At 41.8% G+C, this 15,735-nt stretch overlaps 2 protein-coding genes across 2 annotated transcripts in view; one reads left to right on the top strand and one right to left on the bottom strand.

Annotated features, from left to right (window-relative positions):
- Positions 1-15,735, top strand: part of UBE2D1 (ubiquitin conjugating enzyme E2 D1) — a 197,364-nt gene that overhangs the window by 99,965 nt on the left and 81,664 nt on the right. The gene's annotated exons all lie outside the window — the stretch shown is intronic.
- The window catches only part of IPMK (inositol polyphosphate multikinase), a 45,572-nt gene continuing 38,212 nt past the window's right edge, over positions 8,376-15,735 (bottom strand). Inside the window, exon 6 of the mRNA XM_050898828.1 lies at positions 8,376-14,217. Coding sequence (XP_050754785.1) covers positions 13,583-14,217 — 635 coding nt within the window. The 3' untranslated portion in view covers positions 8,376-13,582. The remainder of the gene's footprint in view (positions 14,218-15,735) is intronic.

Below are 15,735 nucleotides of genomic sequence, written 5' to 3'. Positions count from 1 at the left end.
CACAAATAGTTGTTTTATTTTGCACCTGTCTTAATGATCCTAAGTACTGCGAAACAGCCAGAAGGCCTGCAATTGCATTACTATTTTTCTTCCTTTTACAACCTTCTGGATTTCCTTAAAATACAAGCCACTTTCCTTCCACAGTCAGGTGTTTCAGCAGCCTTGTTCCTGTGTGAGCAGACATGAGCTAGGGATGACCAGCCACAGAAACCTTCTAGGCACCTGCTTGGTGGTGGGAGTGGGAAGTGTTGTATCCAAAGTCAGGACCCATCTCAAGAGATTAAAAAAACTTGAGCAGCTTCATTTTAAGCTCTATATACCTGTAGGTGAACTAGCTCAAAGCTCGGACTCTGCCCAGCCCAGAGGAGATGAGGATGGGCTCCTCTGGCCACCTTACCTCTGCCTGGGCAGCACCTTGTTGCTACGATTAATCACTCGTAGATGCCTTGGGGAGGAAAACGTCTTCTCTCTGAGTGGTGGTAGGGGTGGGAAGCTCCCTGCAAGCCTGTCCACTGGGGGTGATGGAGATGGGGTCTCCGGTAAAGAGGAAAAAGGCAGAAAGCCCCCCCAAGCCTCACTCTGTCTTCCCAACCTCCATCCTTTCTCAAGAGCTCTCTTGTAGCCAAAACTTGGGCTTTCCACACAAGCAAGAAGGCTTTGGTTGTGCAAACCTACAGCGTATTGCATCCCCCATACAAGATGGCCGGGCAAGAGCTGCATGCCGGAGCCCCTAACATCCATGCTGCTACACAGACATGCACCAGCTTTAGGGAAGCATCTTCAACTGAGAACATGCAAAGAGCTACAAAAGCGATTATTTTGTGAAATATGCTGTTCCAAACACAGTATGCAAACCATCTGCCAGAGGCTAAAACCCAGAGTAACTCCCTAAATGAGCTGTCCTAGAACAAGAAGGAAAATTATTCCAAAGCTGCTTCCAAAAGTGACTGTGACCCAGCCTGGGCTGCTGTAAAGAAAGAAAATAATCAGTCCTGTTATTTCAACTTCCACTGACTATTACATTACTAAAGAGGGGGATTTTGAAAAAACAGCTTTTACTTCTTTTTCCATAAGTCAGCAGGTTAACATGATGCCCTCAGGCACTCTGGCGAGGTTTCTGGTTGAAGTCCCTCTGCACGGCCGGGCTGCTGTGCCCGCTGCTGGCAAAGATCATTGCCACCATCCTCGGGGGCAAGGGAAACCATGTCAGGGAGCAGCTGATGTCCTCTTGCTCAAAACCCTCTCTCTCTTGACCCTGGCAGTGCTGCTGGTTATAAGCTCATCTCTAACCTACTTTCGAGGGCCCATTTGTTGAGGAAACTGTGATTAAGGAGCTTTAACTGGAGGGGTGAGAGGATGAAGGCTCAACCGTAGGCAAAATCTGGGATCTCTCCCACATCCCAGCTGCCAACCATGTCCCCCTTCCTCGCCACTGTCCCCTCATTGCCTGACACGTCACGGAGGAGTTTGGGGTTTTATTTCCATCCTTTTCTCATTCAAAGCCAGCAGCCTTTCCTCCTGGAGGAACTGGTATTTCCCGTATACATACCTTTATATTCCAGAAAGTCTCTTTTTTTAGTTTTGTTATTTTGCAAGGTAGCATAACCCTCGCAGATTTTCATTTAAAAATACATATCTATTACAACCACGCAGCTGAGGGAATCACAGACTGATGTCTTTAAAACCACATTTTTTAAGAAAACACATCAATATTTGTCAGTAACACATTCCACTAAGCATATGCAACAGCTTCCCTTGGGAAAGTGCTCCTGCTTATTATCGGTAATTAATAATTAGTCCTAAGACTATTTACCACAACTCCACTGATATAAGAGCTCTATTACGTCTCTGCATCTCGTGAAATAATCCCATTAATGTATAGAATGGTTTCTCTAATATACATTTATAAAGCCAAGAGATATGCAGTAGTAAACCTGTCTTGGTCAGGTTTAATGCACTGTCTCCAGCATTTTATCGGGGCAGAGCAGCTCTTTATTGTCAGCAGTATCTCAGCTGCTACCGCCAAAGAAAATAGTTGTAGCTCTCCAAACAGAGGAGAGAAATTCAGGGGGGTTTTCAGCAGTCACACCCCCCCCCCCCCCCAGCCCCCCACCGTGACCTGCCTCTGGCACAAGTCACAGAGCATCTCCAGCTCTGGTCCTCCACAAAATACTCTCACAATTGACACTCCAAAATTTTAGCCTTACTTAACTAAATCTCCACTTCAACCCAAATGCCGTGCACAGGACTGACAAGTGTTGTCAGTCCCTCCCCAGGTGACTGGAACATTGATTTTGGGATGTCTCGCTTGGCAGCTAAAGATACCACACAGCTGAAACACAAATACACAGCATTTTCCAAAGGCTCCTGAAGTTTGCAGAGCCCGGCTCACGCTGTCTGCATCTGAGTAAAAAAAGTAACAAAAAGCAATGATCACCAACAGACAATCCCGGTGTGGAACAAAAATCAAGTCTGACCAGCCTTTGATGATTAACAATGCCTTAAAACTATTTTTTAATTAAAATAATGGCAGGTCAAAAGCTAAAAGCCCCATGGGGAGTAACCATCTCTGCCGTGAATTTCACAGGTTCATCCAGAAGCATCCCAGGGTTTATCTTCCCATGCTGGTGAGGTATTAACACCCTCAGTAAGAACGGGGTCACAGCAGTGCCAGAAAGTGCCAGGGGACCTGGGAGGCTCCAGGGCCTCCCCACTGCGACGGGGATCTGCAGCCAGGGAAAATGCAAAAGAAGCTATCTGCCAAAAAAACCCCAATCATTCTCAATGTGTAAGAAAGCTGCATGCGATATTTATTATGTTTAAGATAGATGGTGGTGCACAAGCCAGAATTATGGCTACATGTTTTGGAAAAAATGTGCCAATAGTGAATTAAACACGGTCTGTCGGTGGTGGGTTTAGCTCCTGCTAAAGGAAAGGCAGGGAAAGAGAAAACAACCCTGAAGCAATGAAGGAGTCTCAGGAGGGTCATTAGAAACTCTGGAACCAGACCAGCTGAGGGGCACGGTGCCAAAACAGGACCAGAATTCAGGACGCTCTCAAGCATTCTTCGTTCAGTAACGTTAAGCAAAATGCAAGAGCTCGAGTTTTCTGTACCAAATGATAGAGCCACTTAAAGGCAAAAACTCAATTTTCCACTTTATCGAGAGTCACGTGGAATACGCACAGTGGCCCCCATGGGGAGAGCCAGCATTGAGATTTAAAGGTAACATAGATGAGGTTAAGGGAGCCCTTCTGCAATTCCCAGGCTCTGTTTTAGTGTGAATAAATCAATGATTTCTATTACTAGCCCATTATGCTGGTATGCTTCACAAGCAACAAACCTTTATTTTTGTTAAACTTATTTTATTTCAATGCACTTTTCTTTAAGGGAAAACTCCCAGTTCCCTGCAAATGCGTTCCTCCTCTTCTGCCTGGTTCTTTCCCTCTGTCCTTTCTTTAATTGATTGTCCAATCTGTCTTGATTTCTGTACCCTGGGAGCTACTTTCATTTAGACAAAGCTAACGTAATTGAGGACTAAAAGTGGCACCTTCCTTTCCTGCTGGCAAAAAAGTTTTGCATTATAAAGACCTTCTGATTCACTTCTCAGGCTTCCCACGCCGGCTGCCCTGCCGACTGCTCCGACACGCAATGCAGTTGCTTTTGTATTGGCAAGTACCAGGTGAGATGGAAGCTTTGAAAATGAAAAAGGGTCAATAAAGAAGCATAAAGCAAGGGCGTACTCAGGACTTCCGTGTCTTCGCTGTATTCCGAGAAGCACACTGGCTTTTACGGATCAAGCGATTCATCATTTTACTTCTCTGGACAGAGTTTTAATAGTGTTAAAACACTACTGCTTGTAGTCTTGCCGCAAGTGGATGTCAAAGATGAGCCGTGACAGAGCATGGCTGGTTATCGGCCCCTCCGAGGCACCACTGTGGCAGGAGAGAGACCTGGAGCCTCCTTGCTCCAGATGTTGGGGCACCAACATTGAAAACGGACCCAAAAAGCTGCCAGGCAGGGGAAGAAGAAAAAAAAAAAATCAATTCAAGCTGGTTAAATGCCAACGTGTGGTTACCAGTCAGTGGGCTGAATTCTGTAAAAGCCCTGAGTGAGGAGGGATGCAGGGGAAGCGCAGCACTGGAGACTTGCCGCCTTCTTTCACTCTTTTTCTTTTTTACAATTGTGTTTCCCTCTGTACAATTAATGTGAAAAAGGCCACTGAACAAAACGTTGCCAGCCCTGGAAAGGAGTGTATTTTACATTCCCTGAGGGTACCTCTCCTTCAGTGGCTGCACAAAGGTCTAACACAAATAAAGGCTTCGCAGTTATATTACTCTCAGCAACGAGTAAGCAAATGCTGAACTTAGGTCAAACTTAGGAACTGCCATTAGCACTAAAATTATTTATGTCAGATCCAAGATTTCAGAGGAAGCTCAATCTAGGCTGCTGAAAACCTTCAGGTTGTATCAGAAGCACCTCCCACAAACCTGTGTGAGCTGCTGGGCTTTAGTTAGACTGAAAAAAATCCAGTTACATGCATTTTGATTAGCTTTAAGGATAACTGTAATTTAACTAAAAGGATGTGCATGGCCCATGATTTTGGTTTAATTTGTTTAACAGCACAAAGGAAAGAGAAGCACTTGTGCAAACTGCCCAGCTCTTAAGTCTTTTTCTAATGCAGTACATTTTTCTGATTTGCAATGATAATTACAAACTCATAAAAATACATCTGTTGACCCAGACAGATCATAACTGTTGCTTTGATGCCTGGATTGCTCTTTTTCCATTTTATTGCTTCCATTTTCCTCATACAGACCACAAAACCAGTTTAACTGATAAGAGCAATTATGATATGTCTCTTAGTTCATTTTAAAACTATGGTTTTAATACTCAAGTTAGTAAAAAAAAAAAAAAAATTTAAAAGAGAAGAAAGCAGGCAGGCTGAGGCCATGCTGTCTATTCACAAGAATATTAGTTTTCTTTACAAAGAAGGTTGCACAACACAGTAATAATTATTAATACTTAAGCCTGTGGCAACAACTGTAGTTTAATGGAGGAGGAAGATGCTCTGACCACCGGAGCTGGAGAGGAGACATGCCCGGGGTGACCTGAGCAGGGTCCTGGAAGATGCATCATCCCCAGCTAAGTGAAACCACAGTGACTTTAAACAGGGTAAGACCTAACAAAAGGCCGTGTGATTCTGCATGAGGGTCCATCCACCTCCGCTTTCCACCAATATTTTGAAAACCACACAGGGTATTCAAGTTACAGGAGCATTGCTTTTATGGACTTACATAGTAGCATAACACTGTTTTCTGCTTGGATCAAATAGAGATCCAATACAAATTCCCAATGGTTTTTGATGGCTACTGAACATGATGTTTTTCAGGAATTACCTCTCCTACCCACAAACTCACATGAACAGGTATTAGAGAAGCCCGAGGCCATAGGGATGGCTTTTTATGTGTGAAAAGGATGCCAATACATCCTAGAGGAGATGCTACTCTAGTTGCAGACTCACGGTATTTGAGAACAAATGCTTTGTGTTGACCAAAGTCCAAGAAGTCCATATTTTCTTCGTAGCTGTTCCTGGTTTGTTTCTGGCTTTTCTTTCAAAAAGCAATTTTGCAAAATTGGTACTTTGGCACAGTATCTATTTGATAGCTTCCCATCTGCTTGCCCAATTTATATCCACTGAATTTGCTAACAAAATCAAGTTTTTATTGCTAGCCACATTGCAAAGCTTATATAGCTGTGGGAAAATGGGCTGCACTCAATTTCTCCTTACGCTTCATCAACGAAAGCGTGTGCTGACACCGATTCTTTACTGCCAGCAGTGGGGGCATACCGTGCAGCAGGCTATAGGCTGCCCTTCAGATGCGCTGCTCAATACATAGGTAGATTTACTTGCTCTGCTGAGGGTCAAAGTAAGCGTAGAGACGACCAGAGGAAAACATGTATTGACTGCAGATATTTTACAGTTTGTATTCTAGATTACATTTATCCTCAAATCTTGTGGTGACCTAATCCACAAACTAAAATAAATTACATTTAGTGGAAGTCTACGTTTGGGGACAGCAAGAAGGACGAAAAGTACAAGCAAAGATAGCAGAGCAGCAACAGGAGATGAAGAGAAATGTCTGATATTAAAGGTAAGCCTCCCTAATGGCTCTCTAGCAATCCCATTCCCCTTCTACAGCCGCAATCTTTCACTGCTGCCGCTGTGCCCAGAAGAGGCACTTGTCTTCCCCAAAATGAGCCAAATCAAGGAATTCAGGGCAGCAGAGAATTAGTAATTTACGCGTCAGATTGGTTTCCAGTGAAGCCCACTCGCTGCAGAAAGCCTCGGCTGAGCTGGAGAGGGTGCAGGAACAGATTGCCCAGGGCGAGGCGAGAGCAGGACTGTAACGTTTAGCATCCGTCAGCCATTAGTCACGCTTCATGCAACAGAGAGGTGGGGGAAAAATAAACCCGCTAGCTGTGCTAGCAAAGACTTGCAAGTAGGTCTTTATGATAAGAGAGTAGAAGGTTTGGCCTTCACACAGGGCTGTATCCAAACAGCCTAAACTCCATGTCCATCCTGGATGGAATTTCCTTGCTGGGGGTGGGGAGGGGGGCTCTGTACAGTTCCCCAGCTCCCCTCTTGCTCCTCCCCACATGTAATTTTCTTTGTCTGAGTCAGTTTTCAGCCACGTCAGCTCCCTGACATGTTTCGCTGTGCAGCCGTTCAAACCCTCAGGTCGGCACAAGGAAGGAGACAGCAGAGAGACGGGGTGACCCCCAACTGGGCGATACCCCACTGACAAGCGAGTTGAGCAGGCAACAGAGGAGCATGGTTCCTCCTTCGCTCTAAAACAAGGAAATGGGGTTTTCTTTAGAGGATTCTTCAATGCATAGCCACCATTCAGATTTTTTAAATTTAAAACCTAATAAAAACTAGATCCTCACAAAACTATGCTTCTTGCCACAGTTGTAGCCTCACCCTGTTTTTAATAATTTCTTCAGTTCTGGAGCATGGGAAGGAAGGCTGCGCAGGCCCACAGGACAGTACTAAGACTACTGAACACATTTAGAAAACTTTTGGTATACAAGACAACACATTTAAAACAAACAAACAAACAAAAACCACCCCAAAAACCTCAAAACACCAAAACCAAACAGATTTACAATGAAACTGGAAGGCTGTTCCTCCAGGCTTTCAGAATTAGGGACCTGAGCAGGGATGCAAAAGGGCTAGTAATCAACAACATACACAGCCTCCCGTGGACCTGTTAAGTGTTTTCCTGGATGAGTTTAAAGGATTACGGAAATTTTAGATACAGATGTCCTGCATAAACAATTTAATTCATTTACTCAAAGGTATTATGGTGTGAAATAAGACTGCTATGCTCTATATTCCAAAATAACTGCAGGCATTGTCCGCAAGTATCCCTTACCTGGAAACTAATATTAACTGGCATCAACCGTTCCAATATAATTACAACCACGATGCCCATTGGTTGATTAATTCAATTTAGTTTTTGCATCTGCAAAGCCATACCTCCCTCTATTGCCTACCTTAACATAGGCAGTAAATTCTTTCATACACACCTCTGATGACGCCCTCTTTGAGGACAACTCACAGGATCCTGCTTTACAACCCAGAGCACAAAGGAAAAGTGTAGCTTTTCCACATTTTCATCTCTGCCTTCCTTTTACTGCCCAACCACTCACCCTCTTCTGAAAGGACAAGGACAAAAATCAAGTCAGCTTTAACACCCTTAAGCTCTGATTTTCACAGCTTTCAAACATTGAAGGTAATCTTGAGGTTCGATCCTTCTGGAGTAAAATAGCCATTTCCTAGTTGCTCATCAAGGCCTGAATTGTCCCAAATTTATGAAAAATCCCCCCCCCCCCTTTTTTTTCCCTGTGTCTCAATTAAGGGGATGGCTTCACCTTTTCCAATCTTCTTTCCATTCAGAGAAGCACTTCCTAGCAGGGAATAAGATTTTAGGAAGACGACTGGTGGACTGCTATGGAGATCGAATACAACACTGACCAACAATTCACATGCAACACAGCAACGCACAGACTTTTGTTCAAAAAACAAGTTCTGTTTGGGGTTTTTTTTGTGTGTGTGGCGCTGGTTTTTTTTTTTAATTTTACAGAGATGACTCTTGTATACCAAGGCAGGTATTCCCAACAAACAATAGCAGTGGATGCCATGACAAAAATATGGTGGTAAAGCAAAACTGGTAAATCCAAGGTAAGCACCCATTCTACAGCGCACAGAAAAGAGGAGAAAGAAAAAAGGGATTAATCAGTGCACGTATATTCAACAAAACTTTTTCTAAACAATCTTCCTGTATTTAAAGAAACCAATTATACTTGCAAGTCACTTGCAGAAAATTTTAATAATTTGCCAAATATACAGCTATTAGAATTACCCTAAATATCACTTATAATTAAGTTACAAAAGTTGGTAGATAGCATAGTACAATGTTCTATAAAATAAACACATGTAATATTAACAATACCCCCTGCAGTCCAATAATGGCAGAAAATAGCAAATGAAATTACAAACACATACAAATTAGAGATTGAGTGACGACTTTAGACACTTGAATCAAAGAAACTGAGACCAGACTAGACACATTCATCCGTCAAGCATAATTAATGTAGAATTTTAGATTTTAAAAACAATTAAGAACACAACATCAGGTGCAATTTCACATGCTTTCATTTACCTTCCAGTACAGTTCCCAGAGTATTAAAGTGCCTTTGTGCACTCTAGTTTCATTTATAGTCAGGTGCAACACATACTATTTGGAAGTTACTTCATAGGTCACTTCTTTTTTTTAAATAAAATAACTATTTGAACCAATGTACACGATTCAAACTAAGGTGTTTTTAAAGTAGCTTTGTTCTGACTGTTTGCTGTTGAATGTCATATAACAATCAAATTAAACTTCAAATACACAGGGCCCATCTCCACTAAACAAGACTACAGTAAAAGATATTTCTTGAAGTATGTTCTCTGCTGTACAATCCTTAGGCTTTTCTCATTTTTTTCCCCTTTCAAACACTGCTCAAACAGTTACATTTGTCCTTTGGATGACAGCCTTCTCTGCAGCTTCCGTTTATAGATTGCCGTGATCGTGGAAAACAGGCAGTATTTGGCCTGTGGCTATGGAGAGGAACGTACTTCCCAGGTAACAACCTAGAACGGTCTGTTGTAACTCGATGAATATGCACGGCATATTCTCCCTGCGAGACACCTGAAGACTTGCAGCCTTTGGATCTTACCCACAGCGACTACCTGCACTGCAGAACTGACCAGATGTCCTACTCACGGCTCCTTATGAACTTTTACACCGCTTCCTGCTATGCTACCTTCTTAAACCCAAACCTCAGTATTAATTGCAGTAAGAAAAGGAAAACTTCATGCAGTTTGGCTGTCGACTCACCTTGCCCCCCAAACGTCCTCTTCAAAACACAGATAACGAAGTTTCATAAAACCTACGATCCAGTCTCCCATCGAAGCGTGCTCTCCACTAACATTCCACTAGCATTCCACTCCTGCTCTTTCACAGGAAAGAGTGCAAAAGGAAAATGGCATTTCCCACAGTATTTGAGGCATTTTGATGGTGTTTTTGAACTCCTGCACTTATGAGCAGTTATGAGGCATAAGTTTTTTAGGAAACAAAAATTTCACTTTAAATCATTCCACAATGATGCTACAAGAGGGTTACCAGTGGCAAGGGCCGAAGAAGGCACTCAGGAAGAAAGCTTACTTGGAGGGGAAAAAAAAAAAAAAAAATAAAAAATGAGGAGGGAAGATGAACAACTAATCATAACTTTACACAGCAGATGTAGATGCGAGTCTCTATCCTTCCACTGTCTTCCTATACTTGAGAGTACTTCACATCATGAAGTGAGAAAACCATTACAATAAGTTCAGGCTTAAACACCCCCGCCTGACATGGCCAGTGCAGGTGATGCCTTCCCTTCACCACTGCTGCTGTGACATGTGAAAAGGCCCATTTTACCTACCGCGTCGTAATCCAGACTCGGATCAGCAGGAGCTCTCTGCAAGTGAGGAAGTTTTACTGGGCCTCTAGATGTATAATACACTAACGTTACTGAAAATATCATGTGCACTGAAGTATTTCAAGAACGTATGCACTCTGTTCATCAAACTAAAGGGAATTAGCGATTTCCTAATCTACTGAGTACTTTAAAAGTTCTCCATGGAACTGTAGGGTTCTGGACAAGAACGGTCTGACTATGCATTACAGCAGAAAAAAACAGAAAACAGTACAAGTTTCATGTGAATCACAAGTATAAGTAAAGTCTCCAGTTTAGTTCATAAAATGATTTGATTAAAATATTTTCAACATTCCATAATGGTATAATAATTTCCAATGTAATTTATGCAACAAATTCCACCCATATCCAAAAATACCATATGTGTAAATGCTTTTTTATAAAACTTTATACAATTCAAGCTCTCATTAGGTAAGCCTATACACAATTCTCACAATCACCTAGGTAGAAAGACTTCAGAAAAGTATATTCTCAGAGAGTACCTGAATGACAACGCTTCCACGAATCTTCCCTTTTGATAATCGATTCTGCTAAATCAAACTCTTATTGCTTAAAATCAAAACAGATGGGTTTCATCAATGACAACAGCACTCAGATATACCACACCAGTCTGGGCAAGGGACCTGCTTTCAGTTTTATGGGACAAAAATACCTATAAGCTTTGTTACCGTTTCCATAAAGATTTCCACGTAAGTGTCGCCTGTCCTGTATGCTTCGTACAGAGAACGAGGGAGGGATCACTGGGAGGGAGGGAGATCGATGGCAATGCATACGTTTAGTGACCAATGTCTCCCTCTTCAACTTCTAATTAATTCTGCAATCTGTTTAATGATTTCTGTGAATACATCTCCAACTATAACTGAAAACAGTCTGATCAGGTACGAGACACTAGAAACACTAAATCTAAAATGTGCAAGAACGATGTGAATATAACGCCTTTGCAGGCTTCAATTCACAGCTGGTACTATGCCAAAACACCTCTACGGCAAGCTTTATTTACACAACTTCCAATTAAAAATACTGTTATCTCTCAAACTACATTTTAAATTAACAGAAATACATCCTTAATAACTACCGGTAAAAAACCATGATAAAATTATTTTATTTTTTTTTTATTCAAAATATTCTGACAGTTTAACAATATTCCAGGTGCATTACAAACACTGCCATAGTCAACACAACAATCAATACTTAAAGAGCATTCAAACACTGAAGACGTATATCTTAAAGCAGAGACAGGAGAGTGCGCTTATACTAAGAGCATACAGATCATTCTTGCAATAACTGACTTCTTTGAGGCAGATGTCTGATTTCTCCGGCACAAAATGGATTAAAATCCAGAAGAGATGAATTACAGAGGACAAAAATTCAGATGTATAAATGTTTTCCCCCATATTTTCTATAAAACATCGTGAATTTATCATACAAGGCCACTACCAGCCTGGACTACTCTAGTGTTGACTATTTACGGGACAGAAAAACAAAATAACAGAGAAACCAGCATCAAAGCAAACAAAACCACAAACTCTTTCTGGAATATGGCTTAAATTAGGTCACAGAGAGTTGGGAATATATTAACTATGTGGTGCAATGGAAATACCAGGTAGAAAAAAAATACTTTATCTTCCCAATATTTTCCCCTCAGCCTTCATCGTTATTTGCATAAAATTTTCAACAAAATGATACTGCCCCTCCTGCAAGCATCTTTTCCCATGCTTGAAAAACATGATGTTACAAACAGGTTGGTTTCATTCTTGAATGTATTGGCCAATATTAGCTGTAAAGTTTAAACAATGTAGTTCTACACATAATAATACCCTGTTTCTTCCAATTAACCCCGGTTCTCAAATAGAGCTAAAATTTCAGCTTTAGTTAAAACAGCGTATTTGCTTGAAAAAGTATTTCTCTCTTTCTGATATAGAAAACAGATGTCAAATCAAGGACTTGCAAAGACATGTACACAAATGAGTGCACAGTGCAGAACATCATACAGAGAGAGCAGCAAGGCCACAGTGTCACATTAAGTTCACATGTAGAAGATGTTTGTTTCCAATGACCAAATCCGTTCTAAAAAGTTTCACTTCTGGGGCTTGCTTAAAGCATTAAAATCTTGCTCTATGGATGGCAAGACTCCTCCGTCCCGACTTTTCGTATAGCTGACTATATATACATGGTAGGACGGCCACGTACACAGCATACAGAAGAGACACACCAAAAATGCTTTGGATACATCATCCTGATCTCAAATACTCCATATGAAAGCTTGAATTTTTCCTGTGAAAAAGAAGGAAGTGGGACAACTTTCGAATTACACAGCTTGCCTGTGTGTCATTTAAAAAAAAAAAAAAAAAAGGCGCCAGCTTTAGCCCAGGGTAGGAGAGCCACAACTCCACTGCAACAAACGAGGTACGCCTGGTTGCTCCAGGGCTGAACTAGATCTTCGCAGTAAAGGGTCCTTCACCTGTATTGCTCGGCGTTTCCAGTCGGTGCTCCCCAACAGTGGAAATGTGAAACGCTTGTTGCAAAAATACAAGCGGCAAATGGCTAGAGGAAATCTCTGTATGCTTACTCAAAACACTTTGTTTCCCCATTCAATTAGTTTGCTTTTAGAAGCAATGTTTTTGGAGAAGGGCCATCAGAACAAAGGAGTGAGGCATTTCCCTTAGTCACAACATCAGACACTCCATTAAGGGATTGACTTAATCTCCTAAACCAAATTAGTTCCTGGAACATCTCGCGTTTGCATTCTTTTACTCTTTCTTAGGAACAAACAGTTTCTCTAGTAGTTGTGCAGTTTAAGCCATGATATCTTACTCCAGCATTTTCTTAGCACCTCAACACAAATTACGTTGTAGCTTATCTGTGCTGAACCATCAGCTACGGATAACCACCGAGAGGGGAAGCGCCCACACCAGGGCTGAAAGAACAGCAATATCGTCCCGTGACATTGAAAAGCACTTTTTGATACGCTGGCTTCCAGGTTAGACTACTGACTCGAAACGGGATTTCTCTCCAAGTAGGGTTAACTCCAGTTATTTCAATACAGTAAACACAAGAGGGCAGTACTGAGGACATCAATCCTGCACGTTACAGTTTTCAGTCCATTTTCTAAAAACCTGTTAATGGAGATACGGCTCAGTGTCAAGGCTAGGTGGGCAAGTGTTATCTACGCTGATGTCGTTATGGGAACTACCATAACCCTTGCTTATTGTACAACTGTACTCCTTGGATTGAAGCCAACCATATACATTTCATTCTACTAATTTACCTATCCTGCTTAATCTCAAGTATCTTCATCCCTTCACACTCCCTAATTAACTATCAATTATTTTCCTGAGTGAGATTATAAAAAGTTAAACCCTTCTACCAAAAGTACAAAGACAAATAAAATATAGAACAATACAAACCCAGTTATACAGCGTTACAAGTGCAGACATTCTTCATGTTGTTGCTCTTCTTTATCATTGGCCCCCAGTAAAAAACATAGCAAAGAATTTAGTTATCCAAAATATTTTGAAGTACTGTGATTAAATTCTTCAGACCATAAATGTAGCCCTCATCCTTTGTGTTGCTAGGAAACACATGAGCAAAATCTATCATTCGGACTTCGACGTTTGCGCTTTCCTTGATCTCTGCTGGCATGTGACAGAAAACTTTTTCCAGTTGGGGTATAACGTTTCCGTTCAGATGCTCTTGTGTAATGCACGTGCTGCTTTTCCACACGTTGTCTTGCTCCAAGTTTTCAACTTTTAGTGAGAGTTGGCTGTGGTGCCTCTTTGAGTATGCCTTTTTGTGAAGTGCGTAAAATTTGGACAAGCCTTTACTTACAGAGGCCTCAATTTTTCCATTCTCTGTAGAATTTATTACATGAATATTATTATTATATTCCAGTATGTCTCCACCTGATAATAGTCCTTTGGGCACTCCTCTCTTCTCTGCCAAGGTGACATCACTCAACCGCACAGTTGTTGCCTGACATGAACCTTCATAAACAAACAGTAATGAGCTTGCATAAAAGTTGAGCTGCTTCTGGCCCTCAAACCACTCCAAAATTTTTTCAATCTTCTGAATGCTGGCAGCTATCGCGTCTTTTCTCAAGCAGTACCCGTTGTGGAAAAACTTTGAGATGCCTGCAAGAAACAGACACGTTTTGGGATTATTTTCACCTCTGAAAAGAAAACATTTTTCATTTCTTTTGGGATGAGAATAGTTCTTGATTTGAAGAAACAGACAACATTCACATAGTTTCCTTTCAGGCAATTATTAACTAAATCAGAAGTGAACCGAGAAACTGGGACACCTTCAGTCACCTCACTTGCGTAAGGCCTGCTGTGTAATGCTACACATTAGGCTTGTATTGTAAATAAAACTAACTAATCAACGTTATCAATCAAACAGTAGTCGAACATGGTTCCTGCTCCCCCGGTCATTTTAGCAAGCATCTGGACACTTTTGGGTAGGGACCCCTTAAATTCTCCAGGAATAAACAAGTGTGAGCAGCTCTTTATCATGAGTGACAGAGCTGACAAGTTAGTGCCAGCTCTGGAAGGAGGTGTGCTCGTGCGTGCGTCCTTCTGTCCCTCGGTGGGGGACAGATGAACAGATGTCAACTAATAACTACTTTGAAACAGTTATCACCAAACAGCTGTATGATGGTGTCGTGGTTTAACCCCAGTCAGCAGCCAAGCACCACACAGCCGCTCCCCGTCCCCCGTCCCCCCCCCCCTCCTGGTGGGATGGGGAGGAGAATCGGGAAAGAAGGCAGAACTCGTGGGTTGAGATAAGAACAGTTTAATAACTAAAGTAAAATATAATACTAACAATAGTAATAATGAAATATAATAATAGTAATGAAAAGGAATATAACAAAAAAAAAAAGGGGGGGGGGGTGTGGAAGGAGGAAAAAAGCCCAGTGATGCAGAATGCAACTGCTCACCACCCGCTGACCGATGCCAGAGCCGCGATCCGCGCCTCCTGCCCAACTCCCCCCTGTTTCTATACTGGGCATGATGTTCCATGGTATGGAATACCCCTTTGGCTAGTTCAGGTCAGCTGCCCCGGCTCTGCTCCCTCCCAGCTTCTTGCACACCTCCTTGCTGGCAGAGCACGGCAGACTGAAAAGTCCTTGGCTTAAGATAAGCGCTACTTAGCAACAACTAAAACAGCGTGTTATCAACAGTATTCTCACACTAAATCCAAAACACAGCACTGTACCAGCTACTAAGAAGAGAGTTAACTCTGTCCCAGCTGAAAGCAGGACAGATGGTAGCATTTTTGTTTATTGTTAATGTAGAGCAACATAGGGATTGACTTCAACCAAGAAGGTCCCTGAAATTGAAAGATGCATTTATAGTAGCTTTCTAATATAAAAGACAGGATATATTCGCAGCAGACAACCAGAGATAAAAATATACATATTATAAAAACATGTAATACTTCTAAAAGTTTTCTATTTCATTATAGTTTCAAAGCTGCAAAGAAACTAAATTCTACCACTATCACCCCCTTATTAGTAGTAAAAGACATGCAATGAGGAAATTCCTACAGTCTACACCGCTGTTATAGTCAACTCCAAACTTAATTTAGGATCACCAGGCAGTTCAAATGAAACAGGAAACAGCTAAAGACCCATCTGGCAAGAGGAGAAA

The sequence above is a fragment of the Gymnogyps californianus genome, chromosome 6 (genome assembly GCF_018139145.2).
Source record: "Gymnogyps californianus isolate 813 chromosome 6, ASM1813914v2, whole genome shotgun sequence".
Classification (NCBI taxonomy): Eukaryota; Metazoa; Chordata; class Aves; order Accipitriformes; family Cathartidae; genus Gymnogyps; species Gymnogyps californianus.
The sequence above is the reverse complement of the archived record's forward strand: the minus strand, read 5'-3'. Positions and strand labels throughout refer to the sequence as shown.